Raw genomic sequence first — 20,536 nt, 5'->3', positions numbered from 1 at the left:
TTCTCACTTTTGACTCATTGAAGGCCAAAGTCGTTGTTGGTCTGTTTGTATGTTCTACAATAACTTTAGAAAGAATTGATCAATCAGCTTCAAATTTTGAACGCGTATTCTTCAAACCTTTTTTCAGGTCAAGTTCGTTGGACAACGAATAATTCGCTTAAAAAGGTGACGATCTGACGATTTCAGAATTGACTCTAGTGTCATTCTCTTGTTAAGGATTTTTGCAAAATCAATTTTAATTTATTATAATCGTATGTTTTCATCAATTCCATGCAACATTTTTAAAACTATGGAAAGCATTTCATAAATCATTGCAATAATATAATAAATATTTCTACCAAATAACGTTGTTGACTAACACCATAGAGAAACAATAGCATAAGTAGATATCCCATGGTATGGAGCGTTTATGTCGCAACTTTTACTGTTATCTCAAGCCTACAGTCCACGTAGTTCTTTCCCGTGAAGCTTTATGTCGCTGGTAGTCTCTCATATTGTGCCTTTCATACACTCTTACCCGGTCAAAACAGTAAAAATCGACAACAATCGACAGTAATCGGCTTGAGATAACAGTAAAAGTTGCGACATAAACGCCCTTTACCATGGGATATCTACTTACGCTATTGTTTCTCTATGCTAACACGTTCTTTGATTAACATAAAAGTGTTTCAGGACACTAAAACACTACTATAGTGTCTATCTTCAATACGGTAATAGTTTTTGAGTTATTGACACTGTAGTACAAACAATAATGTTTGATCTAAATATAACTGGTATAAGAAAAGTCATTCCGGTAGTGTCGATTGTTTTTATTCTATAATTGTTCAAGTGATAGAGTGGACCTTAATGTCCAAACTTCGCCACGTCATCAAATAAAAAAAGTCATTCTATTCTGAAAAAAAGAAATATATATTCTGAGATATGAACGTCTCATATTTGATATTTGCAGATCCCTGATCACAAGCAGACCGTTCATGTCAACCATCAACATGTTCGTTTGTTTCGTTGGAGTATCAAGAGCCGGCTCACTGTTTATAGATCCATACCACCTCAAAGATGTAAGTACTTGATAATTGATAATTCATGTTCTGAGTAATGCATATATCAATCTATTTCTAATCCACATTTCATGTTCTGAGTAATTCATATTCAACCTATAAATAGAATTAAAAATAAAAATCTCAGTACCCTTTTTTGAATTATTTTATCACAACATGTTTCAACATTGATTTACTTCATATCACTTGAAAATGGCATCAATGTTGAAACAAGTTGTGATAAAATAATTCAAAAAAGGGTACTGAGATTTTTATTTTTATCTCTATTTATATTACAGTATTTCTATTTAAGTAGCCCTATACAGAAAAGATACAAATTCTAATTCACAATAAGCTCATCAACGAGAAAAATTCCGGTTATAGTGTCAGTGTATTTGGGGATAATAATGTATCTTTATTGACATAACTCGCTCCGAGCACTGATTACGGTAGATTTAGTACCTATCTATATATATTTTTCACTTGCGCCTCTAATCTGTTTTGACTTTCTAATTTTGATAATCATCCATCATAAAGTAGATTCAAAATTACAGTATGGGTTATCCATTTGGGGAGGAGCATACCATACAACACTCAAACCATTGATTTTGCAGAAGTCATTCATCCGCATGGCTTGTAATGTAGGGTATGTTGAACATACAAGGCCTTTGTTTAGAGCAATGAGAATATTGCCATTCCAAAATTTATAAAGTACTAAAGATTTTCTTCGATAGAGCCAGCACTGAACGAAGGTGTGAAATCGATTGGATGTGAATATCCCAAGATCAAATTTAACTTTATTCAAAAAATTTTATTCCTTCTGGCTCCAAAGTTTCATAATATACTCCCTATTACACTAAAATCATTGAATAATAAACACATTTTTCTTAAAGAAGTGAAGGAGTACCTTATGCAATTAGAGGATACTAATACTTTTTTTTCATATCCCTGATATAACTCAACCTGATGTACTTTGCAATTCAATGTCATCATATCTGCATATGGTCTCTTACACTGAATTATTGTGCGTGTACTTTGTATTTGTATCTTTATGTTTTTCCCGTGGAATTGCTTTATGTAAAATGATTTCATCATTCATCATCATACCCCTTATAGAGTTAGGGTTAATTTCATATGATAAATTTTGGTAGTCAGTGTATTTTAAGAATTGTATATCCTATTATAATAGATTATTTATGTGAAGTCCACTTTGTTTCTTCTAATTTATGTCATTCTAGCAGTATATTTGTAATATTTAGAAACTAGTCGGTCGCATCAAATTACCCATCTACTTAGTTCTTAGCTTGTTTTAAGATTTATGCATACCACCCCACAGAGGCTAGGCCTCGGGGCGTTTTTTGTTTTATTCATTCTTATAAAAGAATCTTATCATTTTGTTACATCATTATTACTGTACATTTCTATGTTTAGATGATAAAAGACAAATTTTCCTGTCATTGTACTACTTTTTGGATGAATAAAATCTTTTTCATTTCATTTCATATCTTAAGCATTAGGTTTTTATTTTAAAGCTCAATAAAATAAGCGCTAGCTGTTGATAGATGCTATGTATAACGACTTCAGATAAACCAATATTATTGGTACCGGTACCTTGGGGTTATTTGATTTATTAACATTGACTTTATATTACACCAACTGTATTGGATTGAAAATGTTGTGTTGAATAACATGTTTATGTATGTAGCTTAAGTGCAGTAGCATATAGTTATATTTATTTTTTAAAGCTTTTTTGTATTTTGTTTTTGGCAAATAAAATTCATTCAAAAGTACTAATAGAAGAACTTGCTACGGTGATGCATCGCCTTTATCATGTTCAACATGATCAATGTTTTAGGTGATGCCAAGGATCTTGGGAAATATCATATGGGATGTTGGCTATCCGAGCATTATAGCGGCTTTCTCACTGGTTCAGTTGGCATTTCTGCAATTGACTCAACTGCGATTTGGATCTGAACTGTTGAGGAATAAGTCTTGCCTTTCACTCATCATAACAGCTCACTTCACTTGTGTCATTGGCTTTGATATTGCCATGTCATTCAACAGCCAGATGCAGGTTTGTATTTAACAATACGATAATGCACATAAAATAAGATTTAATCAGTCTACAGGATTCAAGTATTTTTATTGGAGTGATCCGTGGTCTAGTTAGTTGATAGAGTGCTTGCGTAGCAGCATAGAGATCCCTGGTTCAAACCAGTTTTTTACCAAAAGTTTTTGAACAGGTCTCTCCCTTGTTATCAGATGGGCACGTTAAACTTTCGGGTCCGGCTTAAGTATGACAGTCGTAAGGCCCATTGACGGCTTAAATCATATATTCAGGCAAGGTGGAACTTCTGTCAGGGACTCCTCACCAATAAAGCCATACGAATATTATTATCAAGTATTTTTATTGACAGTATTTTCAATTTTATTTAATTTATCTGTTGCCTTAGCAACAGAGTTGGAAATATTTTACGTCCTAGTCTTATATCAAAATTTAATATGTATCTCTTTATGGATAAATGTTATGTCTTAAATGTGTATGCCAACTAATTCTAAAGGTTAAAGAACAAAAGTTTTTTTTTGAAAGTGAATTTTTGATGGAGAAATTTCAGAATGAGGATCATGAATATATTCCAACCTCAAAGTGTTTATTGTGCATTGGGTAATGAGTGGATTTTGAATTTTTAATTTGAAGCTCAGATTTTGCAGGCCGGACACAGTAATGTCTCCCGGCTAAAGAGGCCAAAAAAGTTATTGACTTTTTGAATGTTTCTAAAGTTTTTTTGTTGGCCTATGATTGCATATGCATACATAAATACATTGACAGTATTCAAATTTCGAATACAAATTATAAATTGCGTTTTAAAACCTTTTCATTTGCCTAAGATTTTCGAAATTGAATTGAATCATCTTGATAGAGCACTACATTGTAAAAGTAAGCCAGAAACACCGAAAAAAAATAATTACTTGGCATCACCCAGAAAGGAGAATCCTGCCCACTGTACCTAGTGAGTATCAACATTAAGATATTAAAGGACAATCCATGTTTTTCCTGAAGTCTAATGGTTTGAAGGTTTAAAAATTTCTTGATTTTTGTCGATGATAAAGCAGTGAAGAATTTGGAAGAGAAAAAAACCAAGTTTGACAGTAACATATTGTAAGAAACTGCCCTAAGAAATACTTTGAGATGCAAGTTCATTTTTTTATCTTTTCCAGGTGATGAAGTACATTACACAGACAATTTTCTTATTGTGGGGTTCAACTCTGTGTTGTACTTTCATTTATGCTGGCTACAGAGTTCGAATATTGATCAATAACATGCCGTCTTCGCTGCTTCAGCGAGACTTTGGAGACACAAATTGCAAAGGTAGCCTACCTCCTAGATCGACAATCTACAATAATTTTAAACTTGCTTACTTAGTGTATTTTGTGAAGAAACCATTATTAGTTTAAAGATTCAACTTGAGAGTGATTCTAACTTTATATGTTTTTAAGAATCACTGACAATAAAAATGAAGGCTTATAGTGGGTTTATCTGTATGAATATATTGAGATAGAAGGTACATTTCGTAAACAACACTGCAGTTTGAATGTTCTAATTATTAGGCACACACATTCTATTCCTATTCACCGTAAGTCACTGATCCAACTAAATGAATAAATTATTTTAAAGTTCCTTGGTATCAATAATCAGTTACAATAATTTATGCAAATGTATAATTAGAATGAATATTGATTATTCAATAAACAGAGTGTCTTATCCACTGGAGTGATTTCCAGTTCTTTATTATCATAAATGTTAGAACTAATGAATACTTATTCACTTACTTACTGCGGTAGCCACTCGTACCACAGTCGGTACTTAGCCTCATCAAATCTCCAGAAGTTTCGGTCACCCGCGTCCTCCTCTTTTAGGCCCATCCTCCTCATATCTTTCCGGACCTGGTCCCACCATCTAGTTTTTGGCCTTCCAGCTGGTCTACTTCCTATAGGATTATTCCTCAGTACACTGCTTGTCAGAGCGCTTTCTACTTTCCTCAGAATGTGTCCCGTCCACCGTAACCTTCTGCTTTTAATCTCACCCACTATGTCTGGTTCATTGAATAATTGGCGTATTTCATAGTTGTGCTTGATTCTCCAAACTCCGTTCTCGTAGAACTAATGAATAAAATTACAAATGCAGTATCTAAAAAAAATAATATGAGATACCGGTTAATGAATGAAGGGAAAAGCTGGAAAATGAATATTATACTATGCTGTCTATCTATTTCTTACAAATGATCACTTGTCTACTTATACTTATAATGAATTTTAATTTGGAGGAAGTGTGGTGAATGTCTTGCAAGCATGCAACAAGCACTACTCGTACATATTAGGTATGCGCTGTACATTCAGTTCTCTTGCTATGGCACTCTCTCACCAAGTGCTTACAAATGTCGACGAGCGTGAGAGTGTGGATGGGTACTATGCCACCGCCCGCCTTCAATCCGCCAATATAGATGTATACACCGAGCCGCTTAGCAAGCGACTTGGCGAGAGTGTGGCGTTGGCATCAGAAGGGTAGCTGCTACTAGTCCCACTATGAGCTTCATTAACTTCCCAGTGGTTCGGAACCCATTCATAACTGATTAATCTACATCATTATTCCTCTGCACTCATGTAAGGCTTATTTTCATAGGCATCGTTATCTTCAGCAATAAATCAGTTGTTTGTGATGTGAATTTTGTAATTTTGAAGGAATAATGCAGCTGGCAATGCTGGCTCCGTACAACAACCTGGCCTCGTCGGTTGCAGCCGCCCTGGTTCCCACCCTTCTAGGACCCAAGTTCGGCTTGGCCAACATGGAGCCGCCATCAGGTTCGTATTCCAATTAACTATCGATTTAAAATTTTGTGACTGAAGTAAGTTCACTACAAGATGAACCTGGTGGACAATTTAAGAACCTACCAACTCACAAAGCAAGCGTATCCGACATTTATACTACACAGAATACAGGCCTCTATTAGTCTTTAGCACTGAACTACAGCCATCCTATTAGCAAGAAAATATTATCATAGAATTGATATTAAAATCACTTCTTATTTTTATTCAAATATCATCATGTGTAAAAAGTCAAGTTTTCAAAAATGTTAGGCATTTTTTTATTGCAATAAATAATTATACCATCTGAAATCTTGTTCTTTTCAACTATTTTTCTACAGAGTCGCCAAACTTTTCTATGCATATTCCTGTCGATCTATCCACTTCTGAAAACCTGCTGCAAAGTATTCCGCCGCCATGCTATCATTTTTCTAGTATAATGCTCTGCTCTTGGTGAACTTACTGTATGTATTTTTATTATATTGAATCACTAGTACCCTTTTATGAACACTATACGAGACCCACCGCGCACTCATCTTGCAATAACCAAGTTTTCGGTCAAAATGTTGTCGAAGATTTTTCACAAACCTCAGGAACCTGGTCAGCCAGCTCTCTTAGCGTTACTGTTCGATCCTTGAGGAGAAAGCACTCAATCCAGAACTTGGATAGGCTTATTATGGATGTTCAACGAAGTTGACGATTGAGTGCCTTCTTCACGAAGAATCGAAAAGTACCGCTTCGAGAACTGGATGACCAGGTTCCTTACGTTTGTGAAAAACCATCGACCATATTTTGACCGTAAAATTTGATGATCACATAATGTGTGGGCCAGATGAGATTGTGTCCAAGGCTCTTCTCGTGGTGAACTTACTATATGTATTTTTATTATATAGAATCACTAGTACACTTTTATTTTCTTTGATGTTACGAGCAGTTTCAACCCATCAAATATTATATTATACTCGAAACCGGTAGTGTCAGAACGAAAGGGTAATATTGATTCTACGTAGTGAAACTAACTATCAAGTAGCCCTGTAGAAATAAATGCATTGTATTTCTTAGATTTGTCATTGCCTTCAAACGATTGAAAGCTCTTTATTGAATCATATTGTATGTGCTTTTTCAGAACCTTCGCCATCATCTTCATCCATGACAAAGCTACGTCCATCGTTACAGAAAACTTCGAAGAATTTGAAACCAAATGAAGGAGACACTGCCGCAGCAAGTTAGTAAACTGATATTTGATATTTCTATTGATTAAAATATTTCACTTTGATGCCTTATTTTTAATGATTATTGTAAAGGGGTTTTGATGCCAATAATTATTCTCAAGGAAAAACTAAAAGTGATGACAGACATACTTTTAAACTGAAATTTGATAATTTTATAAAATGAAACTGTTTATTGAACGTTTAGGAGCAATTTATGGAAAACCTAGTAATAGTAATGAACTGTTATGCATTCGAGAACATTTTGAGATAATATAAATTAAGCTGATAGATTAGACCACAGAATTACCTTTAACGCATTTTGCATACCTTAATATAAATTCAATTGAATAGAATAACTATAGATAACGTATTCTGAAACTATGCATAACATTTAATTCATAATAATTAACATTATTTCATAGAGCATGCCTACAAGAAACAGTGCTATATCATTTCGGAGTAGCCTCTGGAAAAGTGGTTTACTCATGAAATAAAATATTTACAAATTGAAATGTCAAGTTACCTAAACAAGATGTCAATCCCGCATTAGCACTTATAAAGCGAAGATAAATACATTTTTCCCGGAGTATGATATAGATTTGAATTGCAAACTGAAGCTGAACAACCTCAACTTTTTTACAGATCTATCGTGGTATGCGAAGAGATTTCTTACTTAAGGTAAACTCATGGAAAGCCTGAAATTTATGATCTCACAGCTTATTATATTAATTCCATTTCTGAAAATCTTTATTATGAAGATGTGCAGCATGTGAACTATCCACCCTATTATGAGATGTACTTTTCTCCAAAGACCTCAAAACTGTCCAAGATTTTTAAATATGAGACTTTAATGCACCAATCTGAATAACCTATTTACAAAAAAAAAATTGTTGCAATAAATCTCTTAGTAATAGGTGCACAAAAGCTGGTTAAATTTTAATCGTGATTAGTTTCACGAGAACCAACCAGAGAAGCCTTCCTTTTACGAAAAAGCCTTCTCTGATTGTTTCTCGTGGAATTAATCACGATTAAAATTTAACCAGCTTTTGTGCAACCGGGCCTTAGTCTCCAAATAAGAAACCATAGTAGTGAATTCTGAAATTGTTCAGTGAATCCTATTAAATCATGATGTATTCGACTGATATTTAGATCATTAGATCAACACTATCAACTGAGCCTCAAATCCTCACAGATATAGTGTTTGTTTCACTTAAATAGTTCGCTTTTTAGATTATTTTCGCATTCTCTCTAGTAGCAAATGAAATTTGTAGTAGACTTTTTGACGAAAATCTTGAACACAATGTCAAAAGTATTGTAATTATATTGTAAAGTATTTGTAATTTTAAAGTACCTAAACTTAGCACTTTCCATTCAATAAAGTATCTCTCAATTCTTCAATAGGATTAATGTAATTGACTGTACAGAATTATTTATATATTTTTTTTTTATTCTATATTTGAATGACTAATTTCACTTTTTAAAAGGAGCTTTCAGAAACTGATCCAATAGAAACATTGGAAGAGCTGTATAAGTTCTATCAAGAGTTATTACTGAAAGTCTCGAAATCAGTAAAATACAGTAGAATGTTTGGGCTCTAAAAAGTCTTAATTTGCAGAGACCAACTATTCTCGAATTCCGACTAGTCCATCGAGCAGCCGCCAAGAAGTATCCAGAACTGCATCCACCATCAGCACTGATTCGGTCACATCCAACGAAACGCCCAAACTGAAAAAGAACTTGAGCTGGGGAACTGAGGAACGTTCAAATCAAGATAGCCTTGAGAAGGTATTTAGTTATTTACCTAAATTATTTTCAATATCTTTTCGAATACCGCTTTTAATCGATAATACGTTTCTAAATAGATTGCAAATTTGTATGCCCATCTGTATTTATAACACATTTTACAATTTAAAAAAAATTGTGGATTGTGATGTTGATATTGTTACCTGATTGTGTGGAAAATTTATTTAAGTTTAAATGCTTAATAATTGAAGAAATTTGGACTGTAATGTAGCCTATTGTTTTTATCTTGACGAAGCCTATTGTATGTTTGTACAATGTTTAATGGCTAATAAAAATTCTTATTCTTATGGTACAGGAGATAAAATGTTCGTATGTTTCAATCCTTTCTTAACAAGAGAAGTCCAAGAACTACTTTTGAATGGATATCGAGGCTACGGAATAAGAAATTATTTGAACATAAACATTGATTGATGTTGCAACTAAGTCTCTCTTAAAGGCCTAACATTGCTCTCTTTTGCTTTATAAAAGCAAAAAAAATTCTCCCACCTATTTCAAGCAATGTGTTTTTCAGTAATATTGAGTTAGAGTAAGTCTAATGATGTACTGATTGTTTCCAGAGTAAACTTGGTGCCAAGAAAAATAAGCCAACAGGAGTAGAAGTGGAAGAAAGAAAGTCTTCAGAAGCGACTCTGCTACCTCAAGAGCCAGGAACCAATTTGGCTGGAGTAAGTTGACTCCACAAAACAGTAATATAAGTTTAAAAATCTGGTGTGGCGCACTCACACAACTTTCCTTGCCGTTATGAAAATTGATCACCTGACGCTAGTGTTTCCGCGCATCTCAAGTCTACTATTAAAAGATTTGAGCCAGCTGGTGACAGGGCAATAACGCCGATGACACACGAGGTGTGCTTTATTCTCTTCATAGTGAATCATTTAATAGAATCAACAGTTGCCAACAGTTTGCAATTGGATGATCGCATTTTCTAGAATTTCGAGCTTATTTTCAATTTCAGGTGAAAATGTTACTGAACATTTCATGTAGAGATTCTCATGCTGAATCTTTTCCACTCAAAATATTTTATTTAAATTGTATCTGAAGCATGATAATTGAGAATCTAAAATCATAAGGCGGAGCTCCTGAAATTTTTACAGATATGGGACTTGGGGCAGTTGATAGAGCTTATCGATGACTATTTCAGGTATAACTTTAATCAAAATCGTTGGAGCCGTTTTCGAGAAAATCGCGAAAAACCCTGTTTTTTGCCATTTTAGCCGCCATCTTGAATCGAAATTTGAAATTTTGAATCGCATTTGATCGAAATTGTTCGTACGGATCCTTATATTGTAAGGGCCTTACGTTCCAAATTTCAAGTCATTCCGTTAATTGGGAGATGAGATATCGTGTACACAGACACACATACACTCATACATACACACACACACACACACACACACACCACACACACACACACACACACACACACACACACACACACACACACACACGTACAGACCAATACCCAAAAACCACTTTAATGGACTCAGGGGACCTTGAAACGTATAGAAATTTAGAAATTGGGGTACCTTAATTTTTTCGGAAAGCAATACTTTCCTTACCTATGGTAATAGAGCAAGGAAAGTAAAAAGTGCTTCATGGTAAACGGATATTATAACTAGTTTAATCTAGATGTCTAAAATATATTGATCAATTAGTATGCAAGCTTTGATCACACTCTACTGCAGGTGGGCCATCTTTAGCCCACTATTCTTTAAATATCAATGAAAACAATATTCACCCTCAAGTATTTAACAACAAATAATTGACCGAACGCAGTGAGGTCTATGTTTTAATTCGGATTTTCTTTTGTCTGTATGTATGTAACGCATTTACGGCCAAACGCGTTGATAGAATTCTATGAGATTTGGTAGGAATATTCCTTTTGTAACTGCGCGTCGATGTAAACACAAGGTTTTTTTGAAATTTTGAATTTTAAGGATAATATGAAATTTGTTTTGTTTATGAGGAACAGTACAGTTCATCACAGAACATACAGTTTATCTGTATGTAAGTGTAAGTGAATCTGTTAAAAGATTCTAGAGCTCTAGACTCTGAGTATCTTCTAATATTGCCACAAGCTGAATTTGGTATGTTTGCGAGTATTTAAAAATAATTGACAAAAGTAACAAATAATTGATAAAAAAGTGACAGCATCATCACTAGAGTATCTATTAATTGTCACTGGATGATTTTTCATGTATTTAAAAATTGTATAAGTGACAGCATCAAGTAGTTTTATTGTTGATAATTTTTTATAGCTTCCAATTCTACACAATATGTATTATAATATATTACATATTATGTAATTATTATAATAATTGATAAATAAATTTAAATATAAAGATTTCTAATAATGTGAGTGTTCCTTCAGGCCGGACCGGACCTAACACTGCACGCGATTCTGAACCACATTGCCTACGTGAATCGAGCCGCAGCACACAGTGACAGCGGCCTGCCTCACGCAGAGCACCAGGCCACACCCGCCTCACGCAAGAAACAAGTCATGCGTGTCCTCAGAATCACGTACCTCACTGCTTTCGTCGGACTCCTGCTTTGTCTTGCTGATCTGTTCCGCTTGTTTGGTCCCTATGGTTAGTATATTTCAAAATACTAATTTATTCATCCAACCATTTATTCATTTATATGCAACAACTACGTTTAATGCCAATCACGATTACAATGAAGGTATGGATTTATTATTATAAGACCTACGTAGTGGGTCCTACGGTAGTGACATACGGCTGTGAAGCTTAGGTTCTCAACTACCAAAATATGAACGCATTGAGGATTTTCTAAAGAAAAATAATAATAAGAATTCATGGCTCCATATGCGAAAATGGAGAGTGGAGAATCAGAAGCAATGCAGAGATAAGTGACATTCTGCGGGGAAAAGATATAGTACGATTCATAAAGTCTAGAAGAATCAGCTGGCTGGGACATGTGCAAAGAGTGGAGAATAATAGGATTCAGAGGCAGATGCTTGATGGAAGAATGGAAGGAACGAGGAAAAGAGGTCGCCCGAGAACACGTTGGCTGCAGGATGTAGAAAAAGATCTAGCGTGCCTAGGAGTGAGGAACTGGAAGAGACTGGCCAATCAGAGAGATGAATGGAGGCGAATTATAGAGGAGGCCAAGGTCCACGCAGGGCTGTAGCGCCTCTTAAGTAAAGTAAGTAAGTATGGATTTATTATAATGTGATTCATGCCGGGTTTTTTAAAACAACTGATATATCTCCGTTTAAACCGCGATGGTGCATACGGGCCTTGATGTCAATCCATATTGGTTTTACTGATTACATATAGATTGCAAGTTTGGAAATAGTTAAAAAAACTGTAACTTGAAGATTGGGATTACAGTTGACTCCCATACAAGATAGTTCTGCTTTATCACTCTTAAAAACATTTTTATCTTTGCTTATTACAAAACGCCATAAAAGAATACTGTTTTCAATTTTTTCGGTGTGTATCAATGTTCTATATAGCCAACATATATATATATATTGCTAGTTTCCTTGACTCTTGCAATCTTCAATTTTTTATGCAGTTTGCTCGTCACCATATTCAAGATTTTTCTGGTTTTAAGTTTTCTCCTGGAAAGAGAGTTAGGCCCGTTTGAATAAAAGCCTGTTAAATTTTAATCATGACTAAATGCCACGAGAAACAATCAGAGAAAGCGTTTTTGAAAAGAATTCAATCATAATTGAAGTTGAACAGACTTTTGTGCAACCGGCACTTTGTGTTACTAGTGTCATCAAAATTAATATTCATAAATAAATAAAATTAAATAATTGACCCCCAGGTTTGAGTACCGGTATTCATTTTACTCTCATGACCTGGATTGAAAACGTCTCACATGGATAAGGCTGAGTGCTTCGTTAGGCTAAGTTCACATTTCAAGTAGTGAAGTCGAGTAGTGCTCAAGATTTGATGTACATTGATTCTAGCTTTCAAAGACACATTGTTCTCCATTCGAAGAATGAATTCAAAGGTCTTATCATGTCGAGTAATGCTTTGGGAGTCGCTTTTCACTCAGCCTAAAATAGAATTCAATTTCTTACTACAAAAATTTTTCATGTATCAATTAAATTCATGATTGTATTCATGTATTGTTTACATAAAATAGCAAAACTCAAATTGAATTCAATTTTTCCAACTCACTCGATCACTCTTTCAAACTATTTCCCATTATCTTTCTTTTCTCAATGTGAATATTCTTTTGATATAATTTTCCATACCAGTTGTGAGGTACGGAAAAGATATCATTTTATCATTTTTATCCTTTCCTGCTGAGACATTTTATTTAATCATTATCCTTTCTTTCGGAGAATAATTTTTTTGTATGATATTTCTCCAATTTCGTTTGAGTGCAAATCATCATCCTGAACAAAACTGATGACTAAACAAACACCGCTTGTATCTGAGTAACTGTAGATTGACGGAAATTCGTCAGATATCTATTAATTTGAAAATACAATAAATTAGTTATAATTGGTATTTAATTTGGTATCAATCACCGCCTGTATCTGAGCAACTGGACTGATTTCAAATATTGACGGAAATTCGTCAGAGAAAATACAATAAATATAATAGAATAGGTATCTAATATGAATTGAAGCTTTCACTATTTAGCATGTACATTGATGTTTCGCACAATTCGTTCATACCTTGCCTGATTACAATGGCAGTAATGATTTGTTTGCCTGACAGGCCTGCACAGCCAGTCGGACATAACACCTTGGCCGTGGTTCTGCTTCGAGACTATCTGCCGCACCATGGAACTGGTGATGGGGTGTGCAATGGCCAACATCACCAAGCAGCCGACGCCGCGCCACAGATATCTGCATCAGCCCTACGGCCACACCATCCGCGTCAAGCAGCGCGAATCACTCTTCATGTAATCACTCTCCACACCACCTTAATACAGTATATCGGTTGCATGCATGTCTATTGAATTTAACCGTGATTGAAAAGAATAGAATAGGTAGGTGTTATTCCTATACAGTAGCCAACATCAATTCAATACATTAATGATGTTTCAATAACAAACATGGAATTACATGATAAAACAGTAACAGTAATAAAATTTCAACAGAACTACAGTAGTAGTTCTGCAATAGTAACAGCGATAAATTTATGATGTTTCAATTAGAAACATCGAATTACATGATAGAACAATATCCAAGCTATAGTCCGTGCAAACCTAATAGTTTGCAGCACGAGGCTTTATGTCCAATGTGATTACAATATAGGAGCCTACTACTGTTGCTGTTTTTATGTTGATTCTATCAAAATATGTTTTATTTATGCTTTATGGTCAACGTTATTTCAATATAACAATAGGAGCACACCGTTTCTATGCTGATTCTATCAACATGTATGCTTTATTTAGCTTTATGGCCTAATTTTATTTCAATATTTCATACTGTTGTCGTTTTTTATGCTGATCCTATTAAACTACGCTCTCTTTTTTGTTCTTTCTCTCACTCAACTAGCTCACAGGCTCTCTGGATACTGTGAAATGTGGAAGCACTGTACTCCATAAGAGCAATAATGCTGCAATGTAAGGTTTGCACAGGATATAGGTTACAAATGTCACTTTTCTAATTTATACTCACAAATAATAATCTATTATCATTCAGATCTTTAGTGAAAAAATGAGATCCACTTCAAACTGTTAGCATTGCTGTTATATATATATATAAGGTATGCTGATAGTTTTAAGTGGAACTCACTATAGTTGCTCATAATTTCCTCATCAATACTGAAAACCCATATAGTAAGGTATAGAAGATATTTGGTTTTTCAATTGAATTTAAAAGCATACATTATTATCATTGCTCTCACCGGAAAGGAAATTTGTTGAATGTTTTTAATCGTTAGAGCCGTTTTCGAGAACTCACATACAAACAAACTGGAATTTCTCACAATAAAAAAGGATGTGCGGAAGCCTTTGGTGTTTAGAAAGCCAAAAAAAAAAAAAAATGAACAGCAGCTTTACTTGCACTTCTGAATTTATGTTGCCAATAATCTATACTTTAATAAAGGAAAGAACTGGCTTACGATAGGAAAATTATATTTGACGCATCATCACGTCTGAACCTCTGGACTGATTAACTTGAAATTTTTCTTATAGATTCTTGATTAACCGAGGATGGTTATTGGCCTATTTTCAATTCTTCATTACGTCAAGTTTTCAGTTTGTCAAGTTTCAAAATATACCCTTGCGGAGCACGGGTTACCTTCCAGTATTTAATAAAAGGCAAAAGATTTATTCGACCTTGAAGTGGAAACAGAGCTAAAAAAATGTTACCAATAATAAAAGGTCATTAGCATCGATGTTCGAGTTCTTCTTAAAGTGTTGATGCCCTTGAAAGTTGACTTCCATGATGATTTCTATGAAATGTCCAGTGGTATCAATGCCACTCAAAACGCCGGAACAAACTTGTTGCAACCTAATGCCGTCATCCATGTTCCATGCTCATAAAAATAACGTCATGTTATGATAGTAATGTCACAAAACATTATAAGAAAAGAGTTAAGAGAACATAATAAGAAACATATAAGAAAAGTATTAATCAGCGAATAATCACGGTTAAATTTAATAGACTTACGTGAAATTAGGCCAGAGAGTATAAAAAAATCATTCGATTTCATAAAGTTATAATAGATTCCAGATCAACCCAGAATGTTCGATAAGACTCCACGTCTTTTACATTCGCTTCACGCGTGTCCGTCATCGGGATCAATTTGAATATCGCACTGGCATATCGAACACCGTTGAAAATTAGAAAATTATAAAAATAAAATTTTCCTTCCAGTCAAAACTTAGTATTGTTTTACAATGTGTACAAAAAAATTAGACCTATATCTTTTCTAGAGTTGGGCAAATATAGACATGCTAAATCGGCTGATTCTTTCTAATACTCTCTGTACTTTGAAAATAATTATGTACGAAAACCATAATCTATGTGGACCAATATTAACGAAATTTTCATAAGACTTGCCATAATCAAATTCTAGCATATCTTATCATAGGAAACATACTTTCAGTAGATCTGACGGAAGAAAAGGGTTTGAGATTCAAAATTAACGACTCCACCATTACAGGTTGTCTAAATTTATGAGAAAACCGAATTTAGACAAAGAGTCTGTTGAGATATTGTGTGAATCAATAGTCAATAGAAAAACTGTTTCATTAACGTCGACTGTTTTCCACACTTCGAACTATTACAATAAGATGATGAGTAAATGAAAATATTCATAAAAATTTTAAATCATCAAACTGAACAACTCATTTATTTTGAAAAACAGATGGGCTGCTTACATGAAAGAAGCGACTATCATTACAGTACTGCAGAAACTGGATCATTTTTAGATTTACTTGTTGGTCACCTCACAATAAATTAATCAGCTATGTATTCTGTGAAAGAGCACAGTTTGCAAACTATGTCGCTCTCTGTTCTGTATTAAAGCAACCATATAGCTTAAAGATATCATGCAAAGCAAGTTTATTGATTTCAGACTTGACAATCATTCCCATGCTTCTTTCAAAAATGTCCAAGTGACAATCTCCTCTTACAATTTAAATTCTTGAGTTGAATAGAAGAATTAACGCTCAAATATATTGATGAATAATCTATATAGTTTATACTTTTTTATATTGACAATTCTTTTAAAGCTTTGTCAAACTCCATACGGTATTTACATTTCATTATTTAACAAAATTTATTAAAACTGCATGATCTCATTATATTATTTCAAAAAATCAGTAAATAATAACATGGATATTTTAAAACTGTAAAAATAATCAAAGTTAATTTTTCAATATCATGCTCAGTTTGATGATCCACTCTCACTCACAGTCCAATGAGAACAAGCAATAAGGTTCTCTGAAATGGCAATCAAGCAAGAAACCATTATAATTTCAAATAGTTGGCTATGCTAGATCTATCATTTTACAAAATATTTTGCTAGTACTAGCTTTTTTCATAAATGGCAAGTCTTAATGACAGTACCATCAGAAGTACTGTAGAGGCGTGTTGTCCTAGCTGCATTGAACTGTTAAATGGTACCTGTGATGTGCGGTGATGCCAGTTATAAGAATAGGCTATACCGTACATAACGACAGCACCTTTCTGACATCACTTTTGTTGGTGGTTCCAAAACTACAGTATATTTATCATATCAATTCGTTTTTGTCTTCGAGCTGATTACAGATCATTTACTTCTACACTGCATGATTCTCATTAGCTGGGACAACATACCCTGAAACTATTTTTTTCACTCCGAATAAATTAACAGTGCAATTTATTTCAACATTTTTCTATAAATTTCATCCTTTTATTCATTTAATAAATTTTTATGACAAAATCATTATTATTTATAAAAAGGATTTAATCTCATGTGTAATAATTCAAATCACTTTGAAATCCACATAGATTCAAATCTATTTAAAATGTTAGCAAAATTTATCTTATTGCTATTATTTCCAAATACTCTATTTAAAATGTATCTTCGTTTTCATCCTGATATAAATTTTAACTCTTTAACTTTTAATTCTATTTTAGCTTCCAATCAACTCTATACAGCTTAGAGTTTACTTTGTATAATCATGAATGCTTCATCGTTTTATTAAAATTTAATTTTCAGTTTATTATTGAACTAGAAGAATTCTTACTTCTTTCCTAAATAATGAAGGAAGCTAATCACATTTCGACAACTTTATTACAATAATTATTACACATATCATTTTTAATGAGTGTTATCTAGTCTGTTCGTTCGCTATTTATAATTTTATAGTAACTGTAAATCATCTATAGTGTATTTCGTGGCTAAAGACCTCTGACCAACTATTAATTAAAATAGTTGATAATGGTAATAACAATGTGGATGGAGGTCTTTAGCCATGAAATGCACTCTAGTCTACTGGTTTAATTGACTACATGGACATTAATCCAAGATCCAAGTGATACCTCTTATGCATATTTTGAAGCGACGAGTGAATGATATTAGTTATGTTTTAATTTATCCATTATAGGTATTTATGATTAATTTTATTATTCTAATATTTGAGTGTTTGGCTTTTTATTTCCTGGAAATTGTCTAATAATAGTAATAATGGAATAAGTCTATTTTTCAAGTACAGTTTTCTTATTTCCGTCCTGAGTAATTATATTTTTTATCACATTATCAATGTTGCTAACAAAATTCTCCTATAATTTGTTGCTATTTTCTATAGAATTTTCATATTCATCGGTTGTAAAATATTTTTGATGTTAGAAAACCTCTACAAAAAATTGATGTGTTCTTGTAGTATAAAGATGATATTGATATTATATTTATGATAATAATCTAATAATGGTTGTAAAAATGTTCTCAAATATACTATAAATTAATGTGAGTTGTAAAATCATGTATCGATGTATGTATTTACTTTTGAGTGTTGTAAATGTTATTCAAAGTTCTATATTGTTTATATTTTCTGATTATATAAATCTGTTGAATATTTTTAAACTAGTCTTTCTATGGTAGCCTAATATCTGTGTTTTGTATGAATCCAACTATAAGTAATCCTGTAACTTATGTCTAATTTTTTGATTGGCTTTTAGTATTCAGAAATAATTTGTGAAGACTGAGATTAATTTAAGAAATTTAAACATCTATTCTTATCGATACGTTTATCTACTTGCAATTGAGGGCTTCGAATAACTTTAGATTTTATCATTTCAAAAATAATGAGTGATGCTGTGCAAAATGTATTTATGAAAGTAATAGTAATATACACTTGAATTATTTTAAAGCTTTTAAATATTATTTTCATGGTTTTAAATATTATTTTCAATGATAGCAATTTAATTTTAAAATGCCAAAAAACTCGCTAAAACCGTGTATTGAGAATGCACATTGTGAGAAACGCCAAAGTTAGAGATTTTTATGACTGGAATAAAACGAACAAGTATAGGTTCGTATAGACTTATGCGCCACGAACACGCGCATTTTATTTTTCATCAGTATCTTACTTCATCTATACAAATATACAGTAATAATAAGAATAGCATCAACTGATGGAAAGCGGAATGCACGTGTTCGAGGCGCATAAGTCTGTACACAGCTCAAGATGATAAAATAATTTACGATTATAATAAATAAATATTCGTTAGCCTATATCATTTTCAATCCAATTATTTATTTGATAAAAATGCTTGATCTTTTACCAAATATTTCTAGAAGTTGTGAATTGGCCTAACTTATATCTTGTACAATCTTAAATTTCATTACCTCTTTATAATTGTCCAGATAAAATGTCTTTCGATATCCTATTGGAACCTTATCCTAAATAATTTACTGTGATTGTTCTGAAAATGTTCAAATATTTTATCTTAAATGTATTCTTCTTATGTAGGTGATTATCTTACTAGTATATCACTATTACCGTACTGTGTTTAGTGAAATGTTGTGATATTTGTCTATAGTAAATTAAACTAATCTATATATAATCAAAATCACTTGAATACAGTAATAAATAGGAATTATTGCAATAAGTTATATTGTACCTGTATTAAATAAAGTTATCACGTTTCAACATATTTATGCAATAAGTTGAAAAGAATAAATAATAAAATAAGGTGACTCGTAAACATGTTCGTGTAACAATATCCTTTGATTACTGGCTGCTTACAGTCTAGAATATTTACTCTACGGAAAATAAATATTCATTTCGAGGGGCTTGTTACAAACAATAATCAGATGTCTTACAGTGACTCAATGTTGCCTGTATGCGGTGGGGAGCGAGCGATTTTCGACCATCTCTCGCTTTACCTGTTTCACATCTGTCAACAGCGCAAAATGCTTCATTCGAAGCATTCGTTTAAATATGCGCTTCTTCAGAAAAATTACAATGTATTCTAATAGCACCTATCCATGGTTGCAAACTAACAGAGACCCCGAATATTCTCCCTTCATCATATTAAACTACTGTATCATTTTTCCTAACCAGCCTCTGTTCTATTCAACAGTCATTGTATTATAACATTTTTTCTCAATTATCTTTAGAAATTCAAGTGAAGTTGATAGTATAACTCGAGAATTGGTGTCATTCTTCAGTACCTAGATGCTAAATAATGCTGTAAAATATTATATTTGTGAAAACAATAGAATCGTATTTGTGTCAGTAAAAATAGTTGGTGACAAAATTATATAATATAAGCCTATAAGTGAGTTGATAATCTAATTACCTATCTTGGCACATTGAATAAATCAAGTATTGCACTCAACCTCTGTGGCTAAAGTAATGATCAATCAAATCAAATAAAATGAACAAATCAATTTTCCATAAGTTACAAACCAATATAATATACATTATGATAAATTAATCATTTTCATTGCCCAGATAAATTAATTTAAAACATGAAATTCACAATTCTTCAATACACAAATATACACAGCTATGAGCACAATGAATTGTAAAAATGCAACAAATATCTGACTAAGATTTTATCAGAAACGTTGAACTTGCTCGTTGGTGAGTTTCCTTTTTATATTATATATTATTTTAAACACTAAGGCCTTAATTACACTTCTATCAATGAAGACCGAAGATTAATAAATTCAAAAGTTGTTGACC

At 32.9% G+C, this 20,536-nt stretch overlaps 1 protein-coding gene across 1 annotated transcript in view; it reads left to right on the top strand.

The window, feature by feature from the left end:
• Window positions 1-18,148, top strand: part of LOC111046665 — a 32,566-nt gene extending 14,418 nt beyond the window's left edge. Inside the window, exons 6-14 of the mRNA XM_039424563.1 lie at window positions 950-1,058; window positions 2,893-3,111; window positions 4,257-4,407; window positions 5,778-5,897; window positions 7,027-7,125; window positions 8,727-8,896; window positions 9,472-9,579; window positions 11,286-11,505; window positions 13,621-18,148. Of these exons, the coding sequence (XP_039280497.1) occupies window positions 950-1,058; window positions 2,893-3,111; window positions 4,257-4,407; window positions 5,778-5,897; window positions 7,027-7,125; window positions 8,727-8,896; window positions 9,472-9,579; window positions 11,286-11,505; window positions 13,621-13,811 (1,387 nt within the window). The 3' untranslated portion in view covers window positions 13,812-18,148. The remainder of the gene's footprint in view (window positions 1-949; window positions 1,059-2,892; window positions 3,112-4,256; window positions 4,408-5,777; window positions 5,898-7,026; window positions 7,126-8,726; window positions 8,897-9,471; window positions 9,580-11,285; window positions 11,506-13,620) is intronic.
• Window positions 18,149-20,536: the final 2,388 nt, after the last annotated feature.

The sequence above is a fragment of the Nilaparvata lugens genome, chromosome 3 (genome assembly GCF_014356525.2).
Source record: "Nilaparvata lugens isolate BPH chromosome 3, ASM1435652v1, whole genome shotgun sequence".
Classification (NCBI taxonomy): Eukaryota; Metazoa; Arthropoda; class Insecta; order Hemiptera; family Delphacidae; genus Nilaparvata; species Nilaparvata lugens.
The sequence above is the reverse complement of the archived record's forward strand: the minus strand, read 5'-3'. Positions and strand labels throughout refer to the sequence as shown.